Source organism: Brienomyrus brachyistius, chromosome 20 (assembly GCF_023856365.1).
Source record: "Brienomyrus brachyistius isolate T26 chromosome 20, BBRACH_0.4, whole genome shotgun sequence".
Lineage (NCBI taxonomy): Eukaryota > Metazoa > Chordata > Actinopteri > Osteoglossiformes > Mormyridae > Brienomyrus > Brienomyrus brachyistius.
In genome coordinates this window covers 1,011,823-1,036,810 of record NC_064552.1, presented here as the reverse complement: position 1 = coordinate 1,036,810, position 24,988 = coordinate 1,011,823, and the positions used below count along the sequence as shown (strand labels likewise).

The 24,988-nt window shown below is 53.6% G+C and overlaps 1 protein-coding gene across 6 annotated transcripts in view; it reads right to left on the bottom strand.

Moving 5' to 3' along the window:
* The window catches only part of atrnl1b (attractin-like 1b), a 114,258-nt gene extending 92,205 nt beyond the window's left edge, over window positions 1-22,053 (bottom strand). For 4 of the 6 annotated variants that reach the window (XM_048986737.1, XM_048986741.1, XM_048986742.1 and 1 more), the window contains exons 1-4: window positions 21,007-22,051; window positions 4,430-4,513; window positions 3,967-4,080; window positions 555-683 (exon numbers count right to left, since the gene is read on the bottom strand). In XM_048986737.1, coding sequence (XP_048842694.1) covers window positions 555-683; window positions 3,967-4,080; window positions 4,430-4,513; window positions 21,007-21,236 — 557 coding nt within the window. In that variant the 5' untranslated portion in view covers window positions 21,237-22,051. Of the gene's footprint in view, window positions 1-554; window positions 684-3,966; window positions 4,081-4,429; window positions 4,514-21,006 lie in introns of all 6 variants that reach the window. The other 2 variants (XM_048986740.1, XM_048986738.1) reach the window with 2 other exon arrangements.
* Window positions 22,054-24,988: the final 2,935 nt, after the last annotated feature.

The window sequence follows — 24,988 nt, the reverse complement described above, 5'->3', positions numbered from 1 at the left end:
TATCCAGTAGGTTTTCTATCCTACCCGGCTTCTGATGAGCCACACCTGTTCCTGGTGTTTACCTGAGAGCAGGTGTGGTTCGTCAGAAGACAGGTAGGATAGAAAACCTACTGGACGGTAGCTCTCCAGGACCGGAGTTGGAGACCCCTGCTGTAGACGTTTAATAAGGGAACCTCTCATATCCCCGTGGGTCTCGCCCTCCTGCAGTCACTCGTTTATGCTTATCTGACCTCTTTCTGACCTCTGTCTTTCTCAGATGACGAGAGCCGCATGTGACACACCGAGATGAACAGCATAGTCTCCCAAGAACTAAATCCCCGCTGATATTTAGCACAGTGACATGCAACCCTCCATCTCACAAACAATGGCTTTCCACGTTCATTAATAAACAGACACCACACGAGGGCGCCAGTGCGCAAGCTGAGGAGACCAAAACATGCTGCGGCAAAACAAAGCCGCATCACCTGCACAAGAGCACAGGCCACCGCCGCCCCGCCAGCGTGGCACAGCGGCATCACCGACATGCAGAACTGACCGGAGAGCCAGGTACTCACGAGTAGAAGATGTTGAAACCTGTGAGGTTGTATGCCGCGTCACTGAAGAAGTGCAAGAGCGCGTACCCAGACATGGTGACCACCTCTGGTACTGTCTCGTTCCCTCGAACCTCTGGGACGATGAGGCCACTGCAGGGATGGGGGCAAAAGGTCATTCACCCAACCTGACGCGAGCCATGAAGCCACTGATTGCCTACTGGCATGAGGCTTGTAGCCACTGTTACATTAGAAACACTCCCAGCAGCGATGCAGTAAAGGCAGGCAAACACCATTTCTGATACATTTTCCAATAGACCAGAACATTTCTGAGGTCTTTTGATGTGCAAAGCCTGAAAAGTGTGCATACACACACACACACACACACACACACACACATACACACGGCAACAGTACCTCTGCTTTTTCTGAGCAGTCAGACACTCTCCCACTCGCTGTGCTAAAAATAAACGATGAAGCTCTCTGTGAACGGGCCAGCAGAGAAGAAAGAACAGCCTTATCTGCTGGAGGTGGAGGTCATGAGCCAACAGCAGCACACAGAAGGGGACAGGTGAAGGGATGGAGCCCACTGCACGCGCGCACACATACGCGCACACACACACACACACACACACACACACACACACACACACACACACACACACACACACTCTGACCTCATACCCACACCTCACAGATGGTACTGCACAGGCTGCCAAACACAGGCTGTACCACAGAGAAGAGCTGCTAACTCACACCCAGCCAAACACAGGCTGTACCAGAGAGAAGAGCCGCTAACTCACAGTCTGCCAAACACAGTCTGTACCAGAGAGAGAAGCCGCTAACTCACAGCCTGCCAAACACAGGCTGTACCACAGAGAGGAGCCGCTAACTCACACCCAGCCAAACACAGGCTGTGCCACAGTGAGGAGCCGCTAACACACAGCCTGCCTAACACAGGCAGTACCAGAGAGAAGAGCCGCTAACTCTCAGCCTGCCAAACACAGGCTGTGCCACAGGGAGGAGTCGCTAACTCACAGCCTGCCAAACACAGGCTGTGCGACAGGGAGGAGCCGCTAACTCACAGCCTGCCAAACACAGGCTGTACCAGAGAGAGGAGCTGCTAACTCACAACCTGCCAAACACAGGCTGTGCCACAGGGAGGAGTCGCTAACTCACAGCCTGCCAAACACAGGCTGTGCGACAGGGAGGAGCCGCTAACTCACAGCCTGCCAAACACAGGCTGTACCAGAGAGGAGCTGCTAACTCACAACCTGCCAAACACAGGCGGTACCAGAGAGAGGAGCCGCTAACTCACACCCAGCCAAACACAGGCATTACCAGAGAGAGGAGCTGCTAACTCACAGCATGCCAAACACAGGCAGTACCAGAGGGAGGAACTGCTAACTCACAGCCAGCCAAACACAGGCTGTCACAGAGAGGAACTGCTAACTCACAGCCTGCCAAACACAGGCTGTGTCACAGAGAGGAACTGCTAACTCACAGCCAGCGAAAGACAGGTTGTACCACAGGGAGGAGCCGCTAACTCACAGCCTGCCAAACACAGGCGGTACCAGAGAGAGGAGCCTCTAACTCACACCCAGCCAAACACAGGCAGTACCAGAGAGAGGAGCCGCTAACTCACACCCAGCCAAACACAGGCATTACCAGAGAGAGGAGCTGCTAACTCACAGCATGCCAAACACAGGCTGTACCAGAGAGAGGAGCCGCTAACTCACAACCTGCCAAACACAGGCGGTACCAGAGAGAGGAGCCGCTAACTCACAGCCAGCCAAACACAGGCTGTGTCACAGAGAGGAACTGCTAACTCACAGCCAGCCAAACACAGGCTGTCACAGAGAGGAACTGCTAACTCACAGCCTGCCAAACACAGGCTGTGTCACAGAGAGGAACTGCTAACTCACAGCCAGCGAAAGACAGGTTGTACCACAGGGAGGAGCCGCTAACTCACAGCCTGCCAAACACAGGCGGTACCAGAGAGAGGAGCCGCTAACTCACACCCAGCCAAACACAGGCATTACCAGAGAGAGGAGCTGCTAACTCACAGCCTGCCAAACACAGGCATTACCAGAGAGAGGAGCTGCTAACTCACAGCATGCCAAACACAGGCAGTACCAGAGGGAGGAGCCGCTAACTCACACCCAGCCAAACACAGGCATTACCAGAGAGAGGAGCCGCTAACTCACAGCATGCCAAACACAGGCAGTACCAGAGAGAGGAGCCACTAACTCTCAGCCTGCCAAACACAGGCAGTACCAGAGAGAGGAGCTGCTAACTCTCAGCCTGCCGAACACAGGCTGTACCACAGAGAGGAATCACTAACTCTCAGCCTGCCAAACACAGGCAGTACCAGAGAGAGGAGCCGCTAACTCTCAGCCTGCCAAACACAGGCTTACCACAGAGAGGAGTCACTAACTCTCAGCCTGCCAAACACAGGCAGTACCAGAGAGAGGAGCCGCTAACTCTCAGCCTGCCAAACACAGGCTGTACCAGAGAGAGGAGCCGCTAACTCACAACCTGCCAAACACAGGCGGTACCAGAGAGAGGAGCCGCTAACTCACAGCCAGCCAAACACAGGCTGTGTCACAGAGAGGAACTGCTAACTCACAGCCAGCCAAACACAGGCTGTCACAGAGAGGAACTGCTAACTCACAGCCTGCCAAACACAGGCTGTGTCACAGAGAGGAACTGCTAACTCACAGCCAGCAAAAGACAGGTTGTACCACAGGGAGGAGCCGCTAACTCACAGCCTGCCAAACACAGGCGGTACCAGAGAGAGGAGCCGCTAACTCACACCCAGCCAAACACAGGCGGTACCAGAGAGAGGAGCCGCTAACTCACACCCAGCCAAACACAGGCATTACCAGAGAGAGGAGCTGCTAACTCACAGCATGCCAAACACAGGCAGTACCAGAGAGAGGAGCCACTAACTCTCAGCCTGCCAAACACAGGCAGTACCAGAGAGAGGAGCCGCTAACTCTCAGCCTGCCAAACACAGGAAGTACCAGAGAGAGGAGCCGCTAACTCTCAGCCTGCCAAACACAGGAAGTATCAGAGAGAGGAGCCGCTAATTCTCAGCCTGCCAAACACAGGCAGTACCAGAGAGAGGAGCCGCTAACTCTCAGCCTGCCAAACACAGGCTGTACCACAGAGAGGAGCCGCTAACTCTCAGCCTGCCAAACACAGGCAGTACCAGAGAGAGGAGCCGCTAACTCACAACCCGCCAAACACAGGCTGTGCCACAGGGAGGAGCCGCTAACTCTCAGCCTGTCAAACACAGGCGGTACCAGAGAGAGGAGCCGCTAACTCACACCCAGCCAAACACAGGCAGTACCAGAGAGAGGAGCCGCTAACTCTCAGCCTGCCAAACACAGGCAGTACCAGAGAGAGGAGCCGCTAATGCAGGAGCACTCACCTGAAAACAGCAATCAGGGGGGCATACACAGAGTCTCCATCGTAGACGTACATGTGGTCCCAGCTGCATTCCGTTGCAAAATGATTAAATCGCAACCTCAGGACAGTGTTTGGGCTGTGGGAATAAGAACAACATTAACGGCAGAGCACAGTTTATAACCCGTGGGACTATTTGTCCATCTGTCATCACTCCCACCTCCTTCCTGGCAGTCATGCTCAGTGTGGTTACAATTTCAGACAGGTGTGCACCCAAACACACTGAAAGATTACATTCATATGCCTGGCTGTCTACCTAAAACCGGCAAAGCAGGTCCCAGAGCTCTGTAGGCAGGATTGTCTGTTAAAACAAGATGTCAATCTCTAACTAAAAGAGGTGTTATGACTATTTGCCAGTAGAGGGCAGTAGTGGACAGCCAGACTACATCCGGCTAGCATGCTGTTCTCTATGGGAACAAAGTACTCACTATCCTTCGATGAGCCAAGTGCATTTTGTCTTGTACTTGTAGTTGATGGGTCCATCTGTGAGGGACCCCGATGGTTCTGTTAACCTGAAACACAGAGAAATTACCAGTATATGACTGGAGGAGACACACTGTTATGGTCAGCAGGCAATTGTCTCTAGCAAAATAGAGTCAGAATATTGCAAGAATCAGTCTCACAGACGTTTCCAAGGACACTCAGTACCACACAGGCTCATGAGGCACCCGGGGAATCCGCGCAAGGACCAGGTTGTCATGGCAACATAAGACAGACATGCTGTACCGTTACAGGGTCATGGGTGGATCCATATATATAACAACAGGAGCGATCTGAAGCACAGATTGCAAAGGGAACTCGTACGCTCCCTGACAGCGCACGGAAACACAAGACGCTGGATACAAATATCAGGCAGGTTGTACTTGGTCAGCGAGCACCCAACCCTGCAGACATGGAGACAGGCACGTGTGCCCACGCCCTGGCCCTCAGCCCAGGCGAGCCGCATCAGTCCAGCACAGCTCAGCTTCACATGAAGGTTGGCATCTTAGCGGCCCCATGCTGAGCAGAAGAGCACACTGAAGCCATTAAATCACCAATGAGAACTGGCACGTTCATCAGTCTCACTGTTATGCAGATAAACTGGGTCAATTACCACCTTTAGCACAAACCAAGCGACACAGAGACATAACGGCCGATTCTGCTACCTTTAGCATAGTGGCAAAGGGCATTTCACAGAGTCAGGGGCCCACGGTAGATATGCACTCGCAAAGACCCTGGGCACCTGCAAGGCCCCACACACAACCCCAGTGTGTTAGATGCTATAAAGAGGCTCATTCCCTCACAGCCTTAATTACAGTGAGGTGGGACACTCAGCTCGCGTCTGCATGTGTCACTGACCACATTACGCTCAAACGACGCAAATGTGCCGCTCCAGTGCCAGCTGCTCTACAGACTGTTACATCTCTGGTTCTCATCATTTCCTTTAAACAACAGCATTCGCCAAGTGACTGGAACAAGCGGAACGTTAAAGCTGAGGGCGAACCACAGAGTGTCCCCAGAGAGGGTGGCAGGAGAACCTGACCACGAAGGACCTGCCAGGTCAGGAGCAAACACCTCCAACATCACTTAGGTTCACCTTGACCCTGAGGTGAGACCACAACACGAGACATGAGTCTGTCAGCAGATCCAGGGAAATTTGGAGAACAAACCCAAAGCCATTACTCTCAGAACCTAGAACAGCCAGTCATCAGCCAGGACGGCAGACAGCACAGAAGGCAGTGCGGGGCACTGGAGGGGGCTAGGGCGCAGCTGAGCTCTGGAGACTGTCAAGGGTGCAGTTTCCCATTTAATCTTCCCCAAAACGTAATAAATCACAAACTGAGGCTTTGTTTTCCACCTGGTTCTATGTATTCACTGTTTTAGGATTTCCAGTGTTTCTGGGCCATGTTGCAGGAAATGGGCCACAGTCTCTCTCTCTCTCTCTCTCTAGCAGCTGCTGATGTCACATTCATGCAGATCTGCTTCCGACTGACTTACCCCTGCTCTCACCTTGAACCCACTCCAGATCCCATATGGTTCACTGGTGGCAGCTTTCATGCCGTTACATCGGGCAGAAATGGTTTTGTGTAACATGAAAACTGTTTGCTCTTCTATTTTCATCAGTCAATAAAGTTTTATGTTGGACTTTCTTCGGCACTATATGCACGTCTTTGCCTACGTTCTCTACTTGGCTGCATGCAGATTCTAGAGACAAGCCGACGCTGTGATGTAATTGGGACTCTAAATATCACTCCTTACCGCCGAATGAAGACGCCCATGTTTGTGGCATGTTTGGAGATGACATCATCCACGAACGCTGCCATTACTCCGTTTGCCAGGGTGACGTCAGAAAGGGATGGGAGGCAAATGCACTCATACGGATTTGGAAGTCAAACTGCTCCTTTGTCATCACTCCCTAGTAGTCTGTGTTAAAGAGTGCAAAAGCTTCTCCATCTGGAATATTAAATGTCAAAGCCCTTCCTGACCTGCTGTCAATGGTAATCCCTAATTCCTGATGTCCTTGGAAAAAGGTGTCAGCTGGACATGCAGACTGCACCCTACACATTATCCAGTACAGCTCACCACTGCGGTCAGACACCACGGCCTTCAGGACTGAACTTCAGAAGCAGGGCCCTTCTTCTTGGCTCTGTTTCATATTACCTAATTCTGAAATTGAAGGAGATTACACCATTAAATGATCTCAGAGTGAAGAATAATGGATATGGAACCAAATCAGAATCAGTCTGTGCAAGATTTCACTGCCTTGTCTGTTTCATAGCTTGAGCTGGGTTGCAGTATGGTGTCACTGGGGTCTCACCCTTAGCCCCTTTGTCCTGAAGGAGAAGCAGTGTTTCAGAATGTGTTACAGGGATCTAGAGCTGGGTTGCAGTATGGTGTCACTACCTACTTGTATTAGCAGCTGACAGCTTCCTGTCATTACCATTAGTTCTATAGGATCCTTCTGTGTTGTTGCATGAAGGTGCATGTGGTTTTCAGGGGTCAAGGGAAGTTAAATGTCATGCAGTGTGTCCCACTCCCTGCTCTTTCCTGGTCGATCCTCATTGCGCCTCCCGCACCGTACATCCTGAAACAGTCCTGTTCACTCCCAAGCTGGCCTGCACCACAAGCCCCCGAGACCCTCTGGGGATGAAAGGCACAAACATACAGCTCCATCCTGCTAAAAGCACTTTGAAAGGGAACGATGGCCCCTCAAAGAGCCTCCTCATTAAGCAGGAGTGGCACCTGGCTGCCACCTCCTCAGGTGTGAGCAGACTGAGCTGATCAAAAGGCCCCCAGGTACTGAGAGCCCTAAACAGCCAATTATTCTGCAGGAGCTACTGCCAGACAAAGCATATCTGCTTAATGACTTATGTGCAGCCACTCTCACAAAAAAGGCACACGCCGCCGTCTCACCTCCGACACATCACACCTCCAAGGTTTCTGAGGCTGGGTCGCATCTCCCTGTGTGCCCCCCCCCCCCCGCCCCCCCCCAGCAATCCCAGGATCCCTTGGTGCTGGATCGGGGCAGTTCCAACTCAATACATTTCATCCCACACATACCACAGTCATCCAGCGATCTGGTGATCGTGCTGAAAAAGAACATCAATATCCAGAGAAGTTGCAGGTATCGGAAAGCTCACAGGTACCTTAGTACCTGGGAATCCAATGAGAGACAAACATTAATAAATACTGTGGATGCTGGATGAGTCATGAGCAGCAACATATGCATACATATCACAAATCGTCGTGGACATTTTCAAGGACCACAGAAGGCATATAATCCAACTGCAGAACCACAGATGCAGACATGCATGTTTCCACAATGACCACAAAAATCTAGTTTCAGAACCACGTCTCAAACATTCTGACAAAACATTTACTCAGGTTCCCCATTCCGCTCCCGCCTCAGTCTGTCCCCATTATGTTCACCCCTGTCTGTCCCCCTCCCCTGTCTGTCTGTCCCCATTCCCTCCCCTCCCCTGTCTGTCCCCCTCCCCTGTCTGTCCCCCTCCCCTGTCTGTCTGTCCCCATTCCCTCCCGTCTGTCTGTCCCCATTCCCTCCCCTCCCCTGTCTGTCCCCCTCCCCTGTCTGTCCCCCTCCCCTGTCTGTCCCCCTCCCCTGTCTGTCTGTCCCCATTCCCTCCCCTCCCCTGTCTGTCCCCCTCCCCTGTCTGTCCCCCTCCCCTGTCTGTCCCCCTCCCCTGTCTGTCTGTCCCCATTCCCTCCCCTCCCCTGTCTGTCCCCCTCCCCTGTCTGTCCCCCTCCCCTGTCTGTCCCCCTCCCCTGTCTGTCCCCCTCCCCTGTCTGTCTGTCCCCATTCCCTCCCCTCCCCTGTCTGTCCCCCTCCCCTGTCTGTCCCCCTCCCCTGTCTGTCCCCCTCCCCTGTCTGTCTGTCCCCGTTCCCTCCCCTCCCCCGTCTGTCCCCCTCCCCTCCCCTGTCTGTCCCCCTCCCCCGTCTGTCTGTCCCCGTTCCCTCCCGTCTGTCTGTCCCCATTCCCTCCCCTCCCCCGTCTGTCTGTCCCCGTTCCCTCCCGTCTGTCTGTCCCCATTCCCTCCCCTCCCCCGTCTGTCTGTCCCCGTTCCCTCCCCCGTCTGTCTGTCCCCGTTCCCTCCCCTGTCTGTCTGTCTGTCCCCATTCCCTCCCCCGTCTGTCTGTCCCCGTTCCCTCCCGTCTGTCTGTCCCCATTCCCTCCCCTCCCCCGTCTGTCTGTCCCCATTCCCTCCCCTGTCTGTCTGTCCCCATTCCCTCCCCTCCCCCGTCTGTCTGTCCCCATTCCCTCCCCTCCCCCGTCTGTCTGTCCCCATTCCCTCCCCTCCCCCGTCTGTCTGTCCCCATTCCCTCCCCTCCCCCGTCTGTCTGTCCCCGTTCCCTCCCCTGTCTGTCTGTCTGTCCCCATTCCCTCCCCCGTCTGTCTGTCCCCATTCCCTCCCCTCCCCCGTCTGTCTGTCCCCGTTCCCTCCCCCGTCTGTCTGTCCCCATTCCCTCCCCTCCCCCGTCTGTCTGTCCCCATTCCCTCCCCTCCCCCGTCTGTCTGTCCCCGTTCCCTCCCCTGTCTGTCTGTCTGTCCCCATTCCCTCCCCCGTCTGTCTGTCCCCATTCCCTCCCCTCCCCCGTCTGTCTGTCCCCGTTCCCTCCCGTCTGTCTGTCCCCATTCCCTCCCCTCCCCCGTCTGTCTGTCCCCGTTCCCTCCCCCGTCTGTCTGTCCCCGTTCCCTCCCCTGTCTGTCTGTCTGTCCCCATTCCCTCCCCCGTCTGTCTGTCCCCGTTCCCTCCCGTCTGTCTGTCCCCATTCCCTCCCCTCCCCCGTCTGTCTGTCCCCATTCCCTCCCCTGTCTGTCTGTCCCCATTCCCTCCCCTCCCCCGTCTGTCTGTCCCCATTCCCTCCCCTCCCCCGTCTGTCTGTCCCCATTCCCTCCCCTCCCCCGTCTGTCTGTCCCCATTCCCTCCCCTCCCCCGTCTGTCTGTCCCCGTTCCCTCCCCTGTCTGTCTGTCTGTCCCCATTCCCTCCCCCGTCTGTCTGTCCCCATTCCCTCCCCTCCCCCGTCTGTCTGTCCCCGTTCCCTCCCCCGTCTGTCTGTCCCCATTCCCTCCCCTCCCCCGTCTGTCTGTCCCCGTTCCCTCCCCCGTCTGTCTGTCCCCGTTCCCTCCCCTGTCTGTCTGTCTGTCCCCGTTCCCTCCCCTCCCCCGTCTGTCCCCCTCCACTCCCCTGTCTGTCTGTCCCTGTTCCCTCCCCCCTTTCTCTATCCCTGTTCTGTTCACCCACTTTAGCTTATAGCGTGGTTTGCACTAGCACTCTGACAGATGTGCGTTTATGCTGGATCAGCCAGACCTGCAGTGTATAAATGCAGGCCCTCCACACATCTGTATGTTAAGCGTCTCTCTTGCTGAAACCCGCCGTCCTCACACCGGTCTAAGCCCGCCGCCAGTGACCCCTGCGACCCCCACTTCAAGGAAGCACTTTGCGATCGGAACACAGCACCGCACCGCTATACTGTTACTCACAAACACCCCCCCACTGCCGTGGCCCAGAACAGCCAGTCCAGGGAAGATCAGATTACCCATGAGCACCCGAGGGTCGGTCGGCTGCGGTTTGGATTACGCGGCGAGGGCGGGAGATGAAAGCGGGAAAGGATCCTCGTGAGCTCTGAGCTCGCACTGTGCCAGCAGCACACAGTGGACCGGAGAGAGCCTGGTGCCAAACATAATGGAAAACAGCCTCTTCCTCATCGAGAGAACACACCTGATCCAGGTAATCAGCAGTGTGTAGGGCAGGGAAAGCTGGAAAATAAGCAGTGCAGTGGGGCCTGAGGACCGAGTTTGAGAACCACTGCCTTAATGTAACTACTGCGCCCCCTTCCTACAGGAATCTTACACCTCCATGGTATTATTACTTCCGCTAAAGGTTCCTTCTTTTACCTCTTAGGGGTTACTAAAGTAATCAATCAATTCTTAAGCAGATGCTTTTCACAAGCCACCGTTGAACTACTCAGTCGGCCCTAAAACACCCAAAGGATGGTACACTGGTCAGGTTTATTCCAAGCTCCCGCTCCGACCCTGAAACCATAGCCAGTCTAGGCAACGCTGCTGCAGCTAATAGGAGACAGGGGAACCCAACTGCAGCCAATAGGGGCCTGGGGAATCCAGCTGCAGCTAATAGGAGACAGGGGAATCCAACTGCAGCCAATAGGGGCCTGGGGAATCCAGCTGCAGCTAATAGGAGACAGGGGAATCCAACTGCAGCCAATAGGGGCCTGGGGAATCCAGCTGCAGCTAATAGGAGACAGGGGAATCCAACTGCAGCCAATAGGGGCCTGGGGAATCCAGCTGCAGCTAATAGGAGACAGCGGAATCCAACTGCAGCCAATAGGGGCCTGGGGAATCCAGCTGCAGCTAATAGGAGACAGCGGAATCCAACTGCAGCTAATAGGAGACAGGGGAATCCAACTGCAGCCAATTGGGGCCTGGGGAATCCAGCTGCAGCTAATAAGAGACAGCGGAATCCAACTGCAGCCAATAGGGGCCTGGGGAATCCAGCTGCAGCTAATAGGAGACAGCGGAATCCAACTGCAGCTAATAGGAGACAGGGGAATCCAACTGCAGCCAATAGGGGCCTGGGGAATCCAGCTGCAGCTAATAGGAGACAGGGGAATCCAACTGCAGCTAATAGGGGCCTGGGGAATCCAGCTGCAGCTAATAGGAGACAGGGGAATCCAACTGCAGCTAATAGGAGACAGGGGAATCCAACTGCAGCCAATAGGGGCCTGGGGAATCCAGCTGTAGCCAATAGGGGCCTGGGGAATCCAACTGCAGCCAATAGGGGCCCGGGGAATCCAGCTGCAGCCAATAGGGGCCTGGGGAATCCAGCTAATAGGAGACAGGGGAATCCAACTGCAGCTAATAGGAGACAGGGGAATCCAACTGCAGCCAATAGGGGCCTGGGGAATCCAACTGCAGCCAATAGGGGCCTGGGGAATCCAACTGCAGCCAATAGGGGCCTGGGGAATCCAACTGCAGCCAATAGGGGCCTGGGGAATCCAACTGCAGCCAATAGGGGCCTGGGGAATCCAGCTGCAGCTAATAGGAGACAGGGGAATCCAACTGCAGCCAATAGGGGCCTGGGGAATCCAGCTGCAGCTAATAGGAGACAGGGGAATCCAACTGCAGCCAATAGGGGCCTGGGGAATCCAGCTGCAGCTAATAGGAGACAGGGGAATCCAACTGCAGCTAATAGGAGACAGGGGAATCCAACTGCAGCCAATAGGGGCCTGGGGAATCCAGCTGCAGCTAATAGGGGCCTGGGGAATCCAGCTGCAGCTAATAGGAGACAGGGGAATCCAACTGCAGCCAATAGGGGCCCGGGGAATCCAACTGCAGCCAATAGGGGCCCGGGGAATCCAGCTGCAGCCAATAGGGGCCTGGGGAATCCAGCTGCAGCTAATAGGAGACAGGGGAATCCAACTGCAGCTAATAGGAGACAGGGGAATCCAACTGCAGCCAATAGGGGCCTGGGGAATCCAACTGCAGCCAATAGGGGCCTGGGGAATCCAACTGCAGCCAATAGGGGCCTGGGGAATCCAACTGCAGCCAATAGGGGCCTGGGGAATCCAGCTGCAGCTAATAGGAGACAGGGGAATCCAACTGCAGCCAATAGGGGCCTGGGGAATCCAGCTGCAGCTAATAGGAGACAGGGGAATCCAACTGCAGCCAATAGGGGCCTGGGGAATCCAGCTGCAGCTAATAGGAGACAGGGGAATCCAACTGCAGCTAATAGGAGACAGGGGAATCCAACTGCAGCCAATAGGGGCCTGGGGAATCCAGCTGCAGCTAATAGGGGCCTGGGGAATCCAGCTGCAGCTAATAGGAGACAGGGGAATCCAACTGCAGCCAATAGGGGCCTGGGGAATCCAGCTGCAGCTAATAGGAGACAGGGGAATCCAACTGCAGCCAATAGGGGCCTGGGGAATCCAGCTGCAGCTAATAGGAGACAGGGGAATCCAACTGCAGCTAATAGGAGACAGGGGAATCCAACTGCAGCCAATAGGGGCCTGGGGAATCCAGCTGCAGCTAATAGGAGACAGGGGAATCCAACTGCAGCCAATAGGGGCCTGGGGAATCCAGCTGTAGCCAATAGGGGCCTGGGGATTCCAGCTGCAGCCAATAGTAAATACTCACTGTCAACTTGGCCCCATGGAGTAGCACTAAAATGTGCTCTGAAGTCAGGCCAGCAGAGGCCAAGGCCTACCATGCCTCCCATAAGTGGGAATTGGGTGCCCTGTCCTCCAGCAGCAATGTGGCGTTTGTCCACCCCCAACCCTTCTCTTCTGGGACACATTTCCTCGCCCTATTTTTCTATGTAAAGAAAGCCAGCAGCCATTATCCATGAAGTCCTTCTTTACAGCCTCCTTTCACGTCCTGTTTTCCATGAGTCCATGCTGGATGCACTGTGTTACCCAGCAACCATGACAGTGAATGACTCCTGATACACCATGTGATGCCATCTCATCCTGGAGCTGTCAGGTATCAGACACACACTCACTGGACTTCAGGCCTTCAGTCCACAGCTGCTGTTTGGGCTAGGGTCCCACCAGGCCCTAATTACAAGCAAAATTTAAAGGAACATCAGTCAGATCTTACGAAGGACAAATCCCCGAGGACCTCATCACTACGCTTGTGAACGCAGCAGAACGATATAGGCGACATACGGAGCTGAGGGCCCACTCAGGCCACAGGAAGCGGGTGTGAGACAGAGCAATGTGGGGGGGGGGGGCTCTGATGGGTTTAAACCTCCATCCCAGCTGCACACCAGGATGACAGGACGACTCCTGGACAGACACTGAAGACGGCTGTCGCTCTTCAGGACATGTAAGCCTGTTTGTTCGATTCTCCTAATCGATATAAAATTTTGATAAAGAAAGGGTTCAGATGTAAGAGGAATTACTTTTTTCTTTTGTGCATATTGTATACAAATACAGATTTCAGAAGATAATGCCAGTGGATACAGGAACGATGGCAGACACTCGGAACCTGTGGCATCCCCCTGTTGAACACTCTGTTTTATGGCATTTTATAAGCCTGTGTCCATATTCAGCAACATAAGCTGAGCCAGGTTTCTCAGAGAATTTCTCAAAGGTTGCATGCGGCCAGTGCTAACAACCTTTCTGTCATGCAAACGAGTTAAAGCTCGCGGCTTTGGCTGAGGATCCAGAGCACGATCACACAAGAGCCCGCAGGAGAGGGAGGTCCTACAGCGGACAAGGCAGCAGAATGTTCTAGGAGGAGAGTGAAGACTGCATAGCGCACACGCCCCACTGAAGATACAGAGAATTTCACGGCAAGTCTGTCATTCAGTGGGGGGAGGGGATGCTCACAACTGAGCTTTTAAGTCCAGAGACATTGGCGTTGGGTCAGGGGGTGAAAAACCCACAATGCAGGTCAATACACACCCTCGCCGTGGAAACAAAGAGCTGACAGGCTAACAACAGCGCAACGGTGCCGACTGAATAACCACCCCCCCCCTCCCCGGTGAGTGTGGGAACAGTGTATCCATCGGGAACCGCCACAGAACGGCCTATCAGCTTCAGCCAGCCTACTGACTGTCACCAATCAGCTTCAGGCAACCCGCTCTCCAATCGATCAGTTTCATGCATTCTAACAACTTCCTCCAATCAGCATTCAGTTTACAAACAAGTCACCAGCTAGCTTCAGACAACAAGGCAGCTCCCAGCTGATTTTTAAATGTTTACATTCTTGCATGCACCCAGAAGGGTGGTAATGGGCTTTGACGTCACAGTCGGAGAGAGCATGAGGAACACATGGACATTAAAAAGCCATGTAATTGGGCACACTGACGCAAATGAAGTACAGACTCTGAGGCACAGCACACAGGCAGACGATGGACTGGAACGGCTGGTGCTTTCCTGGGGGGAAATAAGGACAGTACTACTGCACATGGGAATGTGAGGAAGGCTGACACGCATCTGCCTGGGATGGGGGCTTATGAATACCCATGAGCTGGGAGCCCATTGTATCTTTGATCCTCCTCCAAAGCCCTATCGATATGCATGGCAACGCTGTGCCCTCCAATAAGGGGGCAGCCTGCCAGGACACCATACATATTCATGAGGTGAACAGCAGGGCGGAGCTTCCAGAGAAGACACAGAGCTCTGAGTGGTGGAGAGAGCAGCACACAGGCGGGGGTTAGGGGTCAGAATGCAAGGGTGTGGCTGTAGTGGTCAAGTGAGCTCTAGAGTGAGTCTGTATTCATGCGTCTTATACCTCACACATAATACCCCCTAATAACATAAACCACCTCATCAGCACCTCATCAGACAAGATGGAACCGACGGGATGAGCCGCAAGGTGCCGACTGGCAAGACAGGCCGCAAGGTGGCAACAGACAGGACAAGCAGGCAGGTGATAACCGACGGGATGAGCTGCAACGTGCCGACCAACAGGACAAGCAGGATGGTTGCCACCGATGGGTTATCAACTGACAGGATGGACCGTAATACTGCAACAAGGTGACTGACAGGATGGGCTGCAAGGTGGTGACTGATGAGACAGGCCACAATACTGTGACACCATGACCAACTGGGTTGGGCTGCAAGGTAGCAACTGAGAGGATGGAATGTCCTGCACTATGACCAGCAGGACGGGCCGTGATACAGCGACCGACGGGCCAGGCCACGGTACTGAGACACAACAACCGACAAGACGAGCTACAAGGCAGAGACTGATGGGACAGACCAAGAAGCGGTGACACGCCAATGGACGGGATGGGCTGCGAGGCAGCACCCCCTGCTGGCCAGGCCTCCATCTCACTGCAGGTCTACCTGCAGTCTGTGAAACAGCTGCAGCAGAAACAGATGTGGCTATCTCCTGAGCAGGGAGAGTTACAGAGCTGCTTTACTTTGCCATTTATAAGCGTGTCCTTGTGCGAGGACACTGCGAGCCAGGGGAATTATGGGAGCCCGACAGGTGCAGAAGAGTGATGGCTGGAGGAAAGAGCAGGTCATCATTAGAGACATACTTCACAGGCACAGCAGATGCTCATTACTGCAGCAGACGAGCAGTGAGGCAGGTAGGCAACAGCAGATAGTGTGGCTTACAGTAGGGGGTGCCATAACTCCCCTGACAGGTAACAGAGGTGGGGGATCAGGGCTGGACATTCCTCCACCAAACTGCCACCAGGACACAAAGCCTAGTTAAACCTCACCCTATCCCTGTCAAGACAGGCAGATTAAAAATACATATGTAAAGGATGCACTTATCCCTACGTATCACTGTATGCGCCCATGTACCCATCATAGCATCTTATTCTGACATTCAGATGGAGACTCAGCGACAGAAATCACAATTTCATATTCACCTTTTGTAATAGGCAAGACGCTTTGAATTTAACTCCCAGGAGTATCCCACAAAAATATTTATGTTTCAAACATTAAAAGTTACATTCTCAATTACAATATTATGAAACAACTCAAATATGAACATGTTATGAAAACCACAGAGACCTTGGTAGGGCAGGTGACCTTTTCTGAATTCCAAGCTGGATGATCAGCACTCAGATGTAAACACAGAGCGTGTGGTCTGCGCGTCCAAGAGGACAGACAGACACAGAGAACGGAGCCTTTCTCATTCCTGCTTGAAGTTAACAAAGCCAGTTCAGTTCCTGGGTGACTTATGTGAAGACCAGGTGTAATACCAGTATCAGGCAGTAGATGGATTTGTTGTGTTTGTGTTATTACACTTTAAATCACAACTAGGAAACAGTGAGTGAGTGAGTGAATGAGTGTGTAAGTGTGAGTGTGTGTGCGCGTGCGTGAGTGTGTGTGTGCGCGTGCAAGTGAGTGAGTAAGTAAGTGTGTGTGTAAGTGTGTGTGTGTTTAATCTAAAAAAGCAAACACAACATACCCAAATCCCAAAGCAGCATCACTATCAGAACTGAGATTTACTGGACTGGACCTCAAAGCCATCAAAGGACTTTGCCCCATTAAAAAGGCTCTGGAATGTGGGAACTGGGCCCGGAGCAGAACACACGCTCACCCAGCTTATGAGAAGAAGCTCAGTGCCAGTTTAGAGCGCAAACAGAACAGTGAACCACTGCAACACACAGTAGTCTTTCGGTCTGGGGAAGGACGCGACGAGGGCTTATTCAGACGTAATGCTACACCCAGGTGGCCAATGAAAATTCGTCCTTTGTTTTAATATCACCATGCCAACGGAGGTCAAACAGCCATCAGCGGATGAACCAGACTACGACCCGTGGAGTAACAAGACACATTATAGCAAAAGACACCTAAGCCAAATATATACTATACTAAACTAATAGTATATACATACTAAAGAACACATATAAAATTAATTACGTTAAAGTGTACATTAACTCACAGGTGTATGCTACCTTTTAGCATTAGCGCTCCTGTAAACTCTGTATCTGGGATATGTGTTTCGGGAAGTTCGGATTTACTCAAGATGGTTATAAACGGGCCAAGCGTCTCCAGTAAACAGCGTGCAACCATCCAGCGAGAAGCCAGGTCAGAGCGAAATTAAACATCAGAGGTGAGAGTGGCACGGAGAGTCGTCCCGGTCAGTCAACAAGACAGGGGCTGCCATTTGTATAGTCAATAAAGATGCTCTGGAGAACAGGCTGATGGGAGATGAAGTCCAGCTCAGGTAGGGACTCCAAACTTGCAGCATTTCCCAGCATGCAACCTAAGTCCAAAAAAGCAGCTTCACAAGAGTCACAAACAGCTTGAGTTTCCCATACGGCCGGAAGCAAAGCAGCAAGGGATGGTCAAAAACCCAGAGGACCAGCAGGGGCGCCCTGTGGGGGGCCTGGCCTGCAGAGGTGCATGACCTTACAGGGGAGCATCCCCAGCACTCCCCCTCACCACAAGCAGGCAGATCTAACTGCACCACCGCCTGGACCATTCAGAGCAACTGCACCCACTATGCAACTGCACCTACTAGGAGCAGGGCCCACTGCACCGTCCTATGTACTCCCTGATGGCCTTTGTGAGGGTTAGACGGCACTGGGAGCTGAGGAGGAATCTAATAAATGGTGCACCGTGCAGAGAGGGAAAACTCCTACACAAAACCTGCAAGGAAAAGCTGCCAGTTCTAGGTGGGAGTGGGAGGGGAGAGACGTCACCCACAGATGTGGGAGAAGAGGAAAGACTAGCGATCGCCTGCTGGCCACCTCGGTGGTTCATATGCACACTGAGTAAGTACTGTTTTACAACATTTAATATCTCAGTTTACAACGTGCCTAACAAATCTGAGCTTCTGTGCAGATAAAGAATGACAAGCAGAAACAAACCAGTCCGAAAAACACCAATAAACTAAACTACAGGAAATCTACATAACTTTATTAGCAAAAGACACTTTGCAGGTTTGTTGGTAGGTGGGCCATCTGGAGTGTTCCTGCCATGGTCACACCAAAATAAACTGAAAGAAAATTTGAACACAGAACAAGGTATGCGGCAGTGAACTCTAGTGGCTGTAGTTAGGCAGAAACAGAGACTGTGAGCTGCGGGAGTTAAGGCAGGTGGTCCAGCTGCACAGCATCAGTAAAGGTCAGCGCGAGAAATAGAGATTGTAGAGGGAACGCAACTGGGGCCTCAAGCAAGGTGTCCACCGGGGTTCGTGGTCGCCCCCTCTACCGGGGGCAACACACACCCCCAGGTGGCTCCTGTCCATGTCCACAGCCTGAAGCAGGAAGACCGAACCGAAGCACTTACAACTGCCTTTGACTTCAATTGGTGAAAACAGCACAAAGAACAGAGTCAAGAAGAGGGGAACCCATAATTCATTTTGGCTTCACACGTGAAAAGCAGTCAGTGTACATGCAGGGCAAATGCAGGGCTTACATAGAGCACACGCATGAAGCGCCACTTCCCTGACGGCCAGCACATGCATGGAGCGCCACTTCACTGACGGCCAGCACATGCATGGAGCGCCACTTCACTGATGGCCGGCACACGCAGGGCACACGCATGGAGCGCCACTTCACTGATGGCCAACACACGCATGGAGCGCCACTTCACTGACGGCCAGCACACGCAGGGCACACGCATGGAGCGCCACTTTACTGATGCCCGGCACACGCAGGGCACACGCATGGAGCGCCACTTTACTGATGCCCGGCACACGCAGGGCACACGCATGGAGCGCCACTTTACTGATGCCCGGCACACGCAGGGCACACGCATGGAGCGCCACTTTACTGATGCCCGGCACAAGCAGGGCACACGCATGGAGCGCCACTTTACTGATGCCCGGCACACGCAGGGCACACGCATGGAGCGCCACTTTACTGATGCCCGGCACACGCATGGAGCGCCACTTTACTGATGGCCAGCACACGCAGGGCACACGCATGGAGCGCCACTTTACTGATGCCCAGCACACGCAGGGCACAAGCATTGAGCACCACTTTACTGATGCCCAGCACACGCATGGAGCGCCACTTTACTGATGGCCAGCACACGCAGGGCACACGCAAGGAGCGCCACTTTACTGATGCCCAGCACACGCAGGGCACACGCATGGAGCGCCACTTTACTGATGCCCAGCACACGCAGGGCACACGCATGGAGCGCCACTTCACTGATGGCCAGCACACGCATGGAGCGCCACTTTACTGATGCCCAGCACACGCAGGGCACACGCATGGAGCGCCACTTTACTGATGCCCAGCACACGCAGGGCACACGCATGGAGCGCCACTTTACTGATGCCCAGCACACGCAGGGCACACGCATGGAGCGCCACTTTACTGATGCCCAGCACACGCAGGGCACACGCATGGAGCACCACTTTACTGATGCCCAGCACACGCATGGAGCGCCACTTTACTGATGGCCAGCACACGCAGGGCACACGCATGGAGCGCCACTTTACTGATGCCCAGCACACGAAGGGCACACGCATGGAGGACCACTTTACTGATGCCCAGCACACGCATGGAGCGCCACTTTACTGATGGCCAGCACACGCAGGGCACACGCATGGAGCGCCACTTTACTGATGCCCAGCACACGCAGGGCACACGCATGGAGCATCACTTCACTGATTGCCAGCACACGCATGGAGCACCACTTTACTGATGGCCAGCACACGCAGGGCACACGCATGGAGCACCACTTTACTGATGGCCAGCACACGCATGGAGCGCCACTTTACTGATTACCAGCACACGCAGGGCACACGCATGGAGCATCACTTCACTGATGCCCAGCACACGCATGGAGCACCAGTTTACTGATTACCAGCACACGCAGGGCACACGCATGGAGCGCCACTTTACTGATTACCAGCACACGCAGGGCACACGCATGGAGCACCACTTTACTGATTACCAGCACACGCAGGGCACACGCATGGAGCATCACTTCACTGATGCCCAGCACACGCATGGAGCACCAGTTTACTGATTACCAGCACACGCAGGGCACACGCATGGAGCGCCACTTTACTGATTACCAGCACACGCAGGGCACACGCATGGAGCACCACTTTACTGATTACCAGCACACGCAGGGCACACGCATGGAGCACCACTTTACTGATGCCCAGCACACGCATGGAGCACCACTTTGCTGATTACCAGCACACGCAGGGCACACGCATGGAGCGCCACTTTACTGATTACCAGCACACACAGGGCACACGCATATAGCGCCACTTCAAGGCCCAGTCGACACCAGCCCAGTGCTGCCAAGATGCACACACCGTTGCCTCTCTATGGACTAAGCCCAACAAACACAAGCCCCCCCCCCAACCCCTCCAACCCAAAGGAGAACCCCCACTGCCCTAAGGGAGGGACTCTCAGAATGAAATGACTTACCGATAAACGACACCAATGAACTTCCCAGGTGTGGACTATCACTTTACGTTTAGCTACCAGCGTGCAGGTTTAGCTCTGTACATGCTGTGACAAGCGGCCTACACTGTGTTTGTATGCCGAATTACACACAAAGCTGACAATAAATAGGAAGAACTTCTCCAGTTCAGCTTCCACTAAACTGCCAATTCAGGCATTCAGTTGGTGCTTCTTGTTTGTGACGATCCAGAGGTTTGACCCCTATAATACAAGAACACCAAGCCCCTCTGCTGGTCAACGGGAGACCCCACCACACACAGACCCCTGGTCACACTGCAAGCCGAAACCCAGAGGACATAATCAGCATCTCCCCTGGCATCTCCAGAATGGGGCAGCACAGGAAACACAGACATCTGAATGGAGCACCAAAAACGCCATGGATCACACCATGAGGCATAGACAAGTGAGGACCTGTGGCACATCTGACACTGATTCAGGGTCAGCTGCAGCTAAATGTCGTGCTGGGGACCACACTCTGAAGATGACAGTGTTTGGGGGAGCAACACACACACACACACACACACAGGCCAGGCTGCCTGCTCCTCCATCCCCTTCCCGCCAGACCGGGGCCCTTGTCGGTCGCTGGGCCAGCTGAAGCCCCCAGACAGCTCCCCTGGGCCCCCACACCGAGACACTCACTTGAAGCGCCCCTGGCAGTGCTGGCACTGCTCCCCAACCCAGCCCTGGTCACAGACGCATGTCCCGTTCACACATCGTCCGGAGTAGCAGCTCTTCTCACAGGCTTTGAGCAAGGAGCCCTCGGCATGGACCAGCAGGTACAGCACGGTGTAGAACAGCAGGCAGCGGCCAGCGTCCCGGAGCCGCCTGCGTTTGGGGAGCAGAGCGCCCCCCTCTGGCGTGCGGCCCATTTTACCCACAACAGCGTCGCTATGGCCCAGTCTCCTCTGTGCGTTACAGGCGTCCAGCTCTTCAGATTTTAATCATATACACAGTTCATCCTAATGAAGTATCCGTGCAATAATAGTTTCCTTTAATGGTTACAGTTGCCTCCTTGTCCGCCATTAAAGTGACCAGGGAAAAACCAAGTGGAAGTTTTTGTTTTTTTCCCCAGATTCCCGCAGATGGGCTAAATTAATCGTCTCTTTTCTTCCAAATGAATCCTGCGGAAAACAGCGACAAAAAAGGGACTGAAATGTGCGGCCGGGGGTCTGCCCGGACCGATTCAGCGGCGGGGGCTGCCTGCGCAAAGACGCATTGTTCGCGGCGTGAGTTAGGAATCCCCGGCGCCGCTCCACCGATTCTCCGATCCGTTCTCACGGCCCCACCAGATGCGCTCCAGCAGCCATTTTAAATCCCCAAATAGTTATTCCTGATTAATAAATAATTTTATTTTGATATGAGCAGCCTCGGCGACTGCGGATTTGCGATCGCAAGCTGCTCGGGCGGCAGTAGATCCGTTTGGGAGAAGGTCAGAAGAGGACCGCAGCTGCCCCGGAGACGGCGAGCCTGACCAACCGCTCGGCCCGCTCGGTGTCCGCAGCCCATCCGTCGACGGTCGCTTCTCTCCGCGTTTCGCTCGGGCTTCTCGGCTTTTCAGTCCATCCCGAAGCGGCCGATCCGCGGCTTCGCTGTCGCTGCTGCTGCTGAGCATGTGCAGTGCGCAGATCTCAGCTTAAAGGGACAGCGACGTGTGTATGCAGGATGCACTGCCTGCGCCTGTCTGCTCTGCGCAATGGCTGCAGCATTCCACTACGAGGTGGCAGACTGCGCAGCTCTGCAATTAAATGGGACAGCGGATAATATAGCCTGCGCCTGTTTGCACTGCGCCAGGACTGCGAAACATTCAGCCGTGAAAAGGCATACTCTGCAGCTCTGCACTTAAAAGAGACGCTGGATCGTGCAAGCAGGATGCACAGCCTGCGCCTGTCTGCAATCTGGCAGGCCTCTGCATCACTCTACTCCAGGGAGACAGACTCCAGCTGAATGTCGACAAGACAAAGGAGCTGGTGGTGGACTTCAGTAGGAGGCAGCAGAGAGCCTACACTCCCCTCACCATCAACGGATCTCCTGTGGAGAGGGTGAGGAGTTTTAAATATCTGGGTGTCCACATTTCTGAGGAGCTGACGTGGGCTGTTCACATCCAAGTGCAGTCCCAAAGGGCTAAGCAGCGCCTGTACCACCTGCGACAGCTGAGGAAGTTCAGGGTCTCTCTAACGATCCTACGGACTTTCTACTCAGGCGCTGTGGAGAGCATCATGACTCAGAACATTACTTCCTGGTTTGGGAATAGCTGTGTTCAGGATCGCAAAGCCCTCCAGAGGGTGATCCGTGCACGCTGCTGCAAGTCTCTTCAGGACATTTACATCAAGAGATGTAGGAGCAGGGCCTTCAGGATCATGAAGGACACATCCCACCCCAACAACAGCCTGTTTCAGCTTCGGAAATCAGGAAAGAGACCCAGGAACATCATGGCCAGGACTGAGAGGCTTAGGAGGAGTTTCTACCCCCTGGCCATAAGGTTCCTGAACCTGGACATGCCACTGCACCTCACACCCTGATGTACATTGCTCTTTCTACCCCCAGGCCATAAGGTTCCTGAACCTGGACATGCCACTGCACCTCACACCCTGATGTACACTGCTCTTTCTACCCCCAGGCCATAAGGTTCCTGAACCTGGTCATGCCACTGCACCTCACACCCTGATGTACATTGTACTCTGGCACCCCCCACCATATCCGCACTGTCACACTGGTCACTGCTTGCCCTTTTAGCTTACATTTTAGCTTTTTGCACTTTAACTAGTTTACGTAATTGGATTTTAACTTGCACAGTCTAGAAAGAGTTCAGGATGCATTTCAGTACGTGTTGTACTTTGTATAACTATGTGACAATTAAAGAATCTTGAATCCTGAACTACGCAGTTATGTGTTTAACAGCTTGGCAGATCATGATAGCAGAATGCAAAGCCTGCGCCTGTCTCTGCCCCAGCAGGGCTGTTCAGCGTCTGTTATGGGGGGCAAACTGAGCAGCTCTGCACTTAAAGGGATGACACAGAGAACAGCTTAAAGGGGCGGCCTGTGCTCCGTCCCCTCTGTCAGACACCAAAGTGACGTGGGGTCCAAGCGAGGTGCCCTGATGCTGAAGCTTACAGCTTAACACACTAACACTGCACACGCTTCGTCCGGACTCTGGACAGTGGGGTCAAGCTGCATCATCACAACATTCAATATTTAACAGTCCAACTGGAAACATAAGCGCCTGAAAGTGAGTTAGCACCATGGAGAGTATCTCTGAGGTTTCCGCCAAGGCAAGCTAGACATGACAGGTCACATGACCTTGTGCGCTTAAGTGACAGAGTGCATTCAGATGCCTCTGTGAGGTTGTAAAGCATTAATAAATTTCCACTTAAGGAGACACTAATGAATCATGTGATTAAGTGTAGTAAACATGATGTAATTATAATAACTCATTGAGTCAAAAGAGTAATGTCAATGAAATAGGTAGGGTCTGAGCTTAGTCATGCATTTAAATCGGCCTACCTGGTTGGATCTTGAAATTTTGCCTCTCTGGATCTGCCAGTTAACCCCCCCCCTCTAAACATCCCCATGGAGGTGTTGGAAGGTTAGCGTCCCCTTGCCCAAACGTACATTTCAGCCTAACCCATCACTCTCACCCAGGCTCCTGCTCTCCATTCAGCTTTGATCCCTGTCCACACTCACTCCCTGCACCTGCTGGCCGATGCACCTAGCGGGGGGCTGCCCCGTGACCCCATGCCCCACACCCCACTTGTTTCTGCACTGGCTCTATGCTGCCTGTGGGTCCCACTTTCCCAGAGCGGCTTGTCTGTTTCTCACTGAACAGAAGATATTCATATAAAGTGCAAGTGTTTCTGTTCAAGTGAGACAGACGTCTTCGGCCAGAAGCACTGGGGGCGGAGTGAGGCTCAGCGTGTTAGGCCTTGGTACCTGTTATCGGAAGGTCGTCTGTTTGAATCCCATCCTCAGTGAAATACAGGCAGAGGCACTGGGGGCGGAGTGAGGCTCAGCGTGTTAGGCCTTGGTACCTGTTATCGGAAGGTCGTCTGTTTGAATCCCATCCTCAGTGAAATACAGGCAGAGGCACTGGGGGCGGAGTGAGGCTCAGCGGGTTAGGCCTTGGTACCTGTTATCGGAAGGTCGTCTGTTTAAATCCCATCCTCAGTGAAATACAGGCAGTCCCCAGGTTGCAAACAATATCAGTTCCATAAGTCTGTCTTTACTTGAATTTATAGGTAAGTCAGAAAAATAGTAATACAGGACACATTAATAATATTAACAACATAGTAATAATAAATGTAACGACATAAGGGGTTTCGTTATTACGAGCTATTGTATTTAAAGCCATTTTTAATTGCCTGAAACATGCTTGAGTCTGTGCTCCAACCCCATGCTTCACCTGCACCTGGGTGAGCATAAATACGTCTGTCTGAAAGAGGGCCAGGGATATGCACCAACTACAGAATGGCTTTTATTTCACACTTACAGCCCCGGGTCCTGCTCACTTGTTAAGCCTCCGCTAAGCTACCTGTTCTCTCCTTCAGTACATTCCCCCATAATTCTGGGCCCTTGAAATCCCCACAAGAGCATCCTCTAACAGCCCGGTCCATGGAGGCTCCAGATG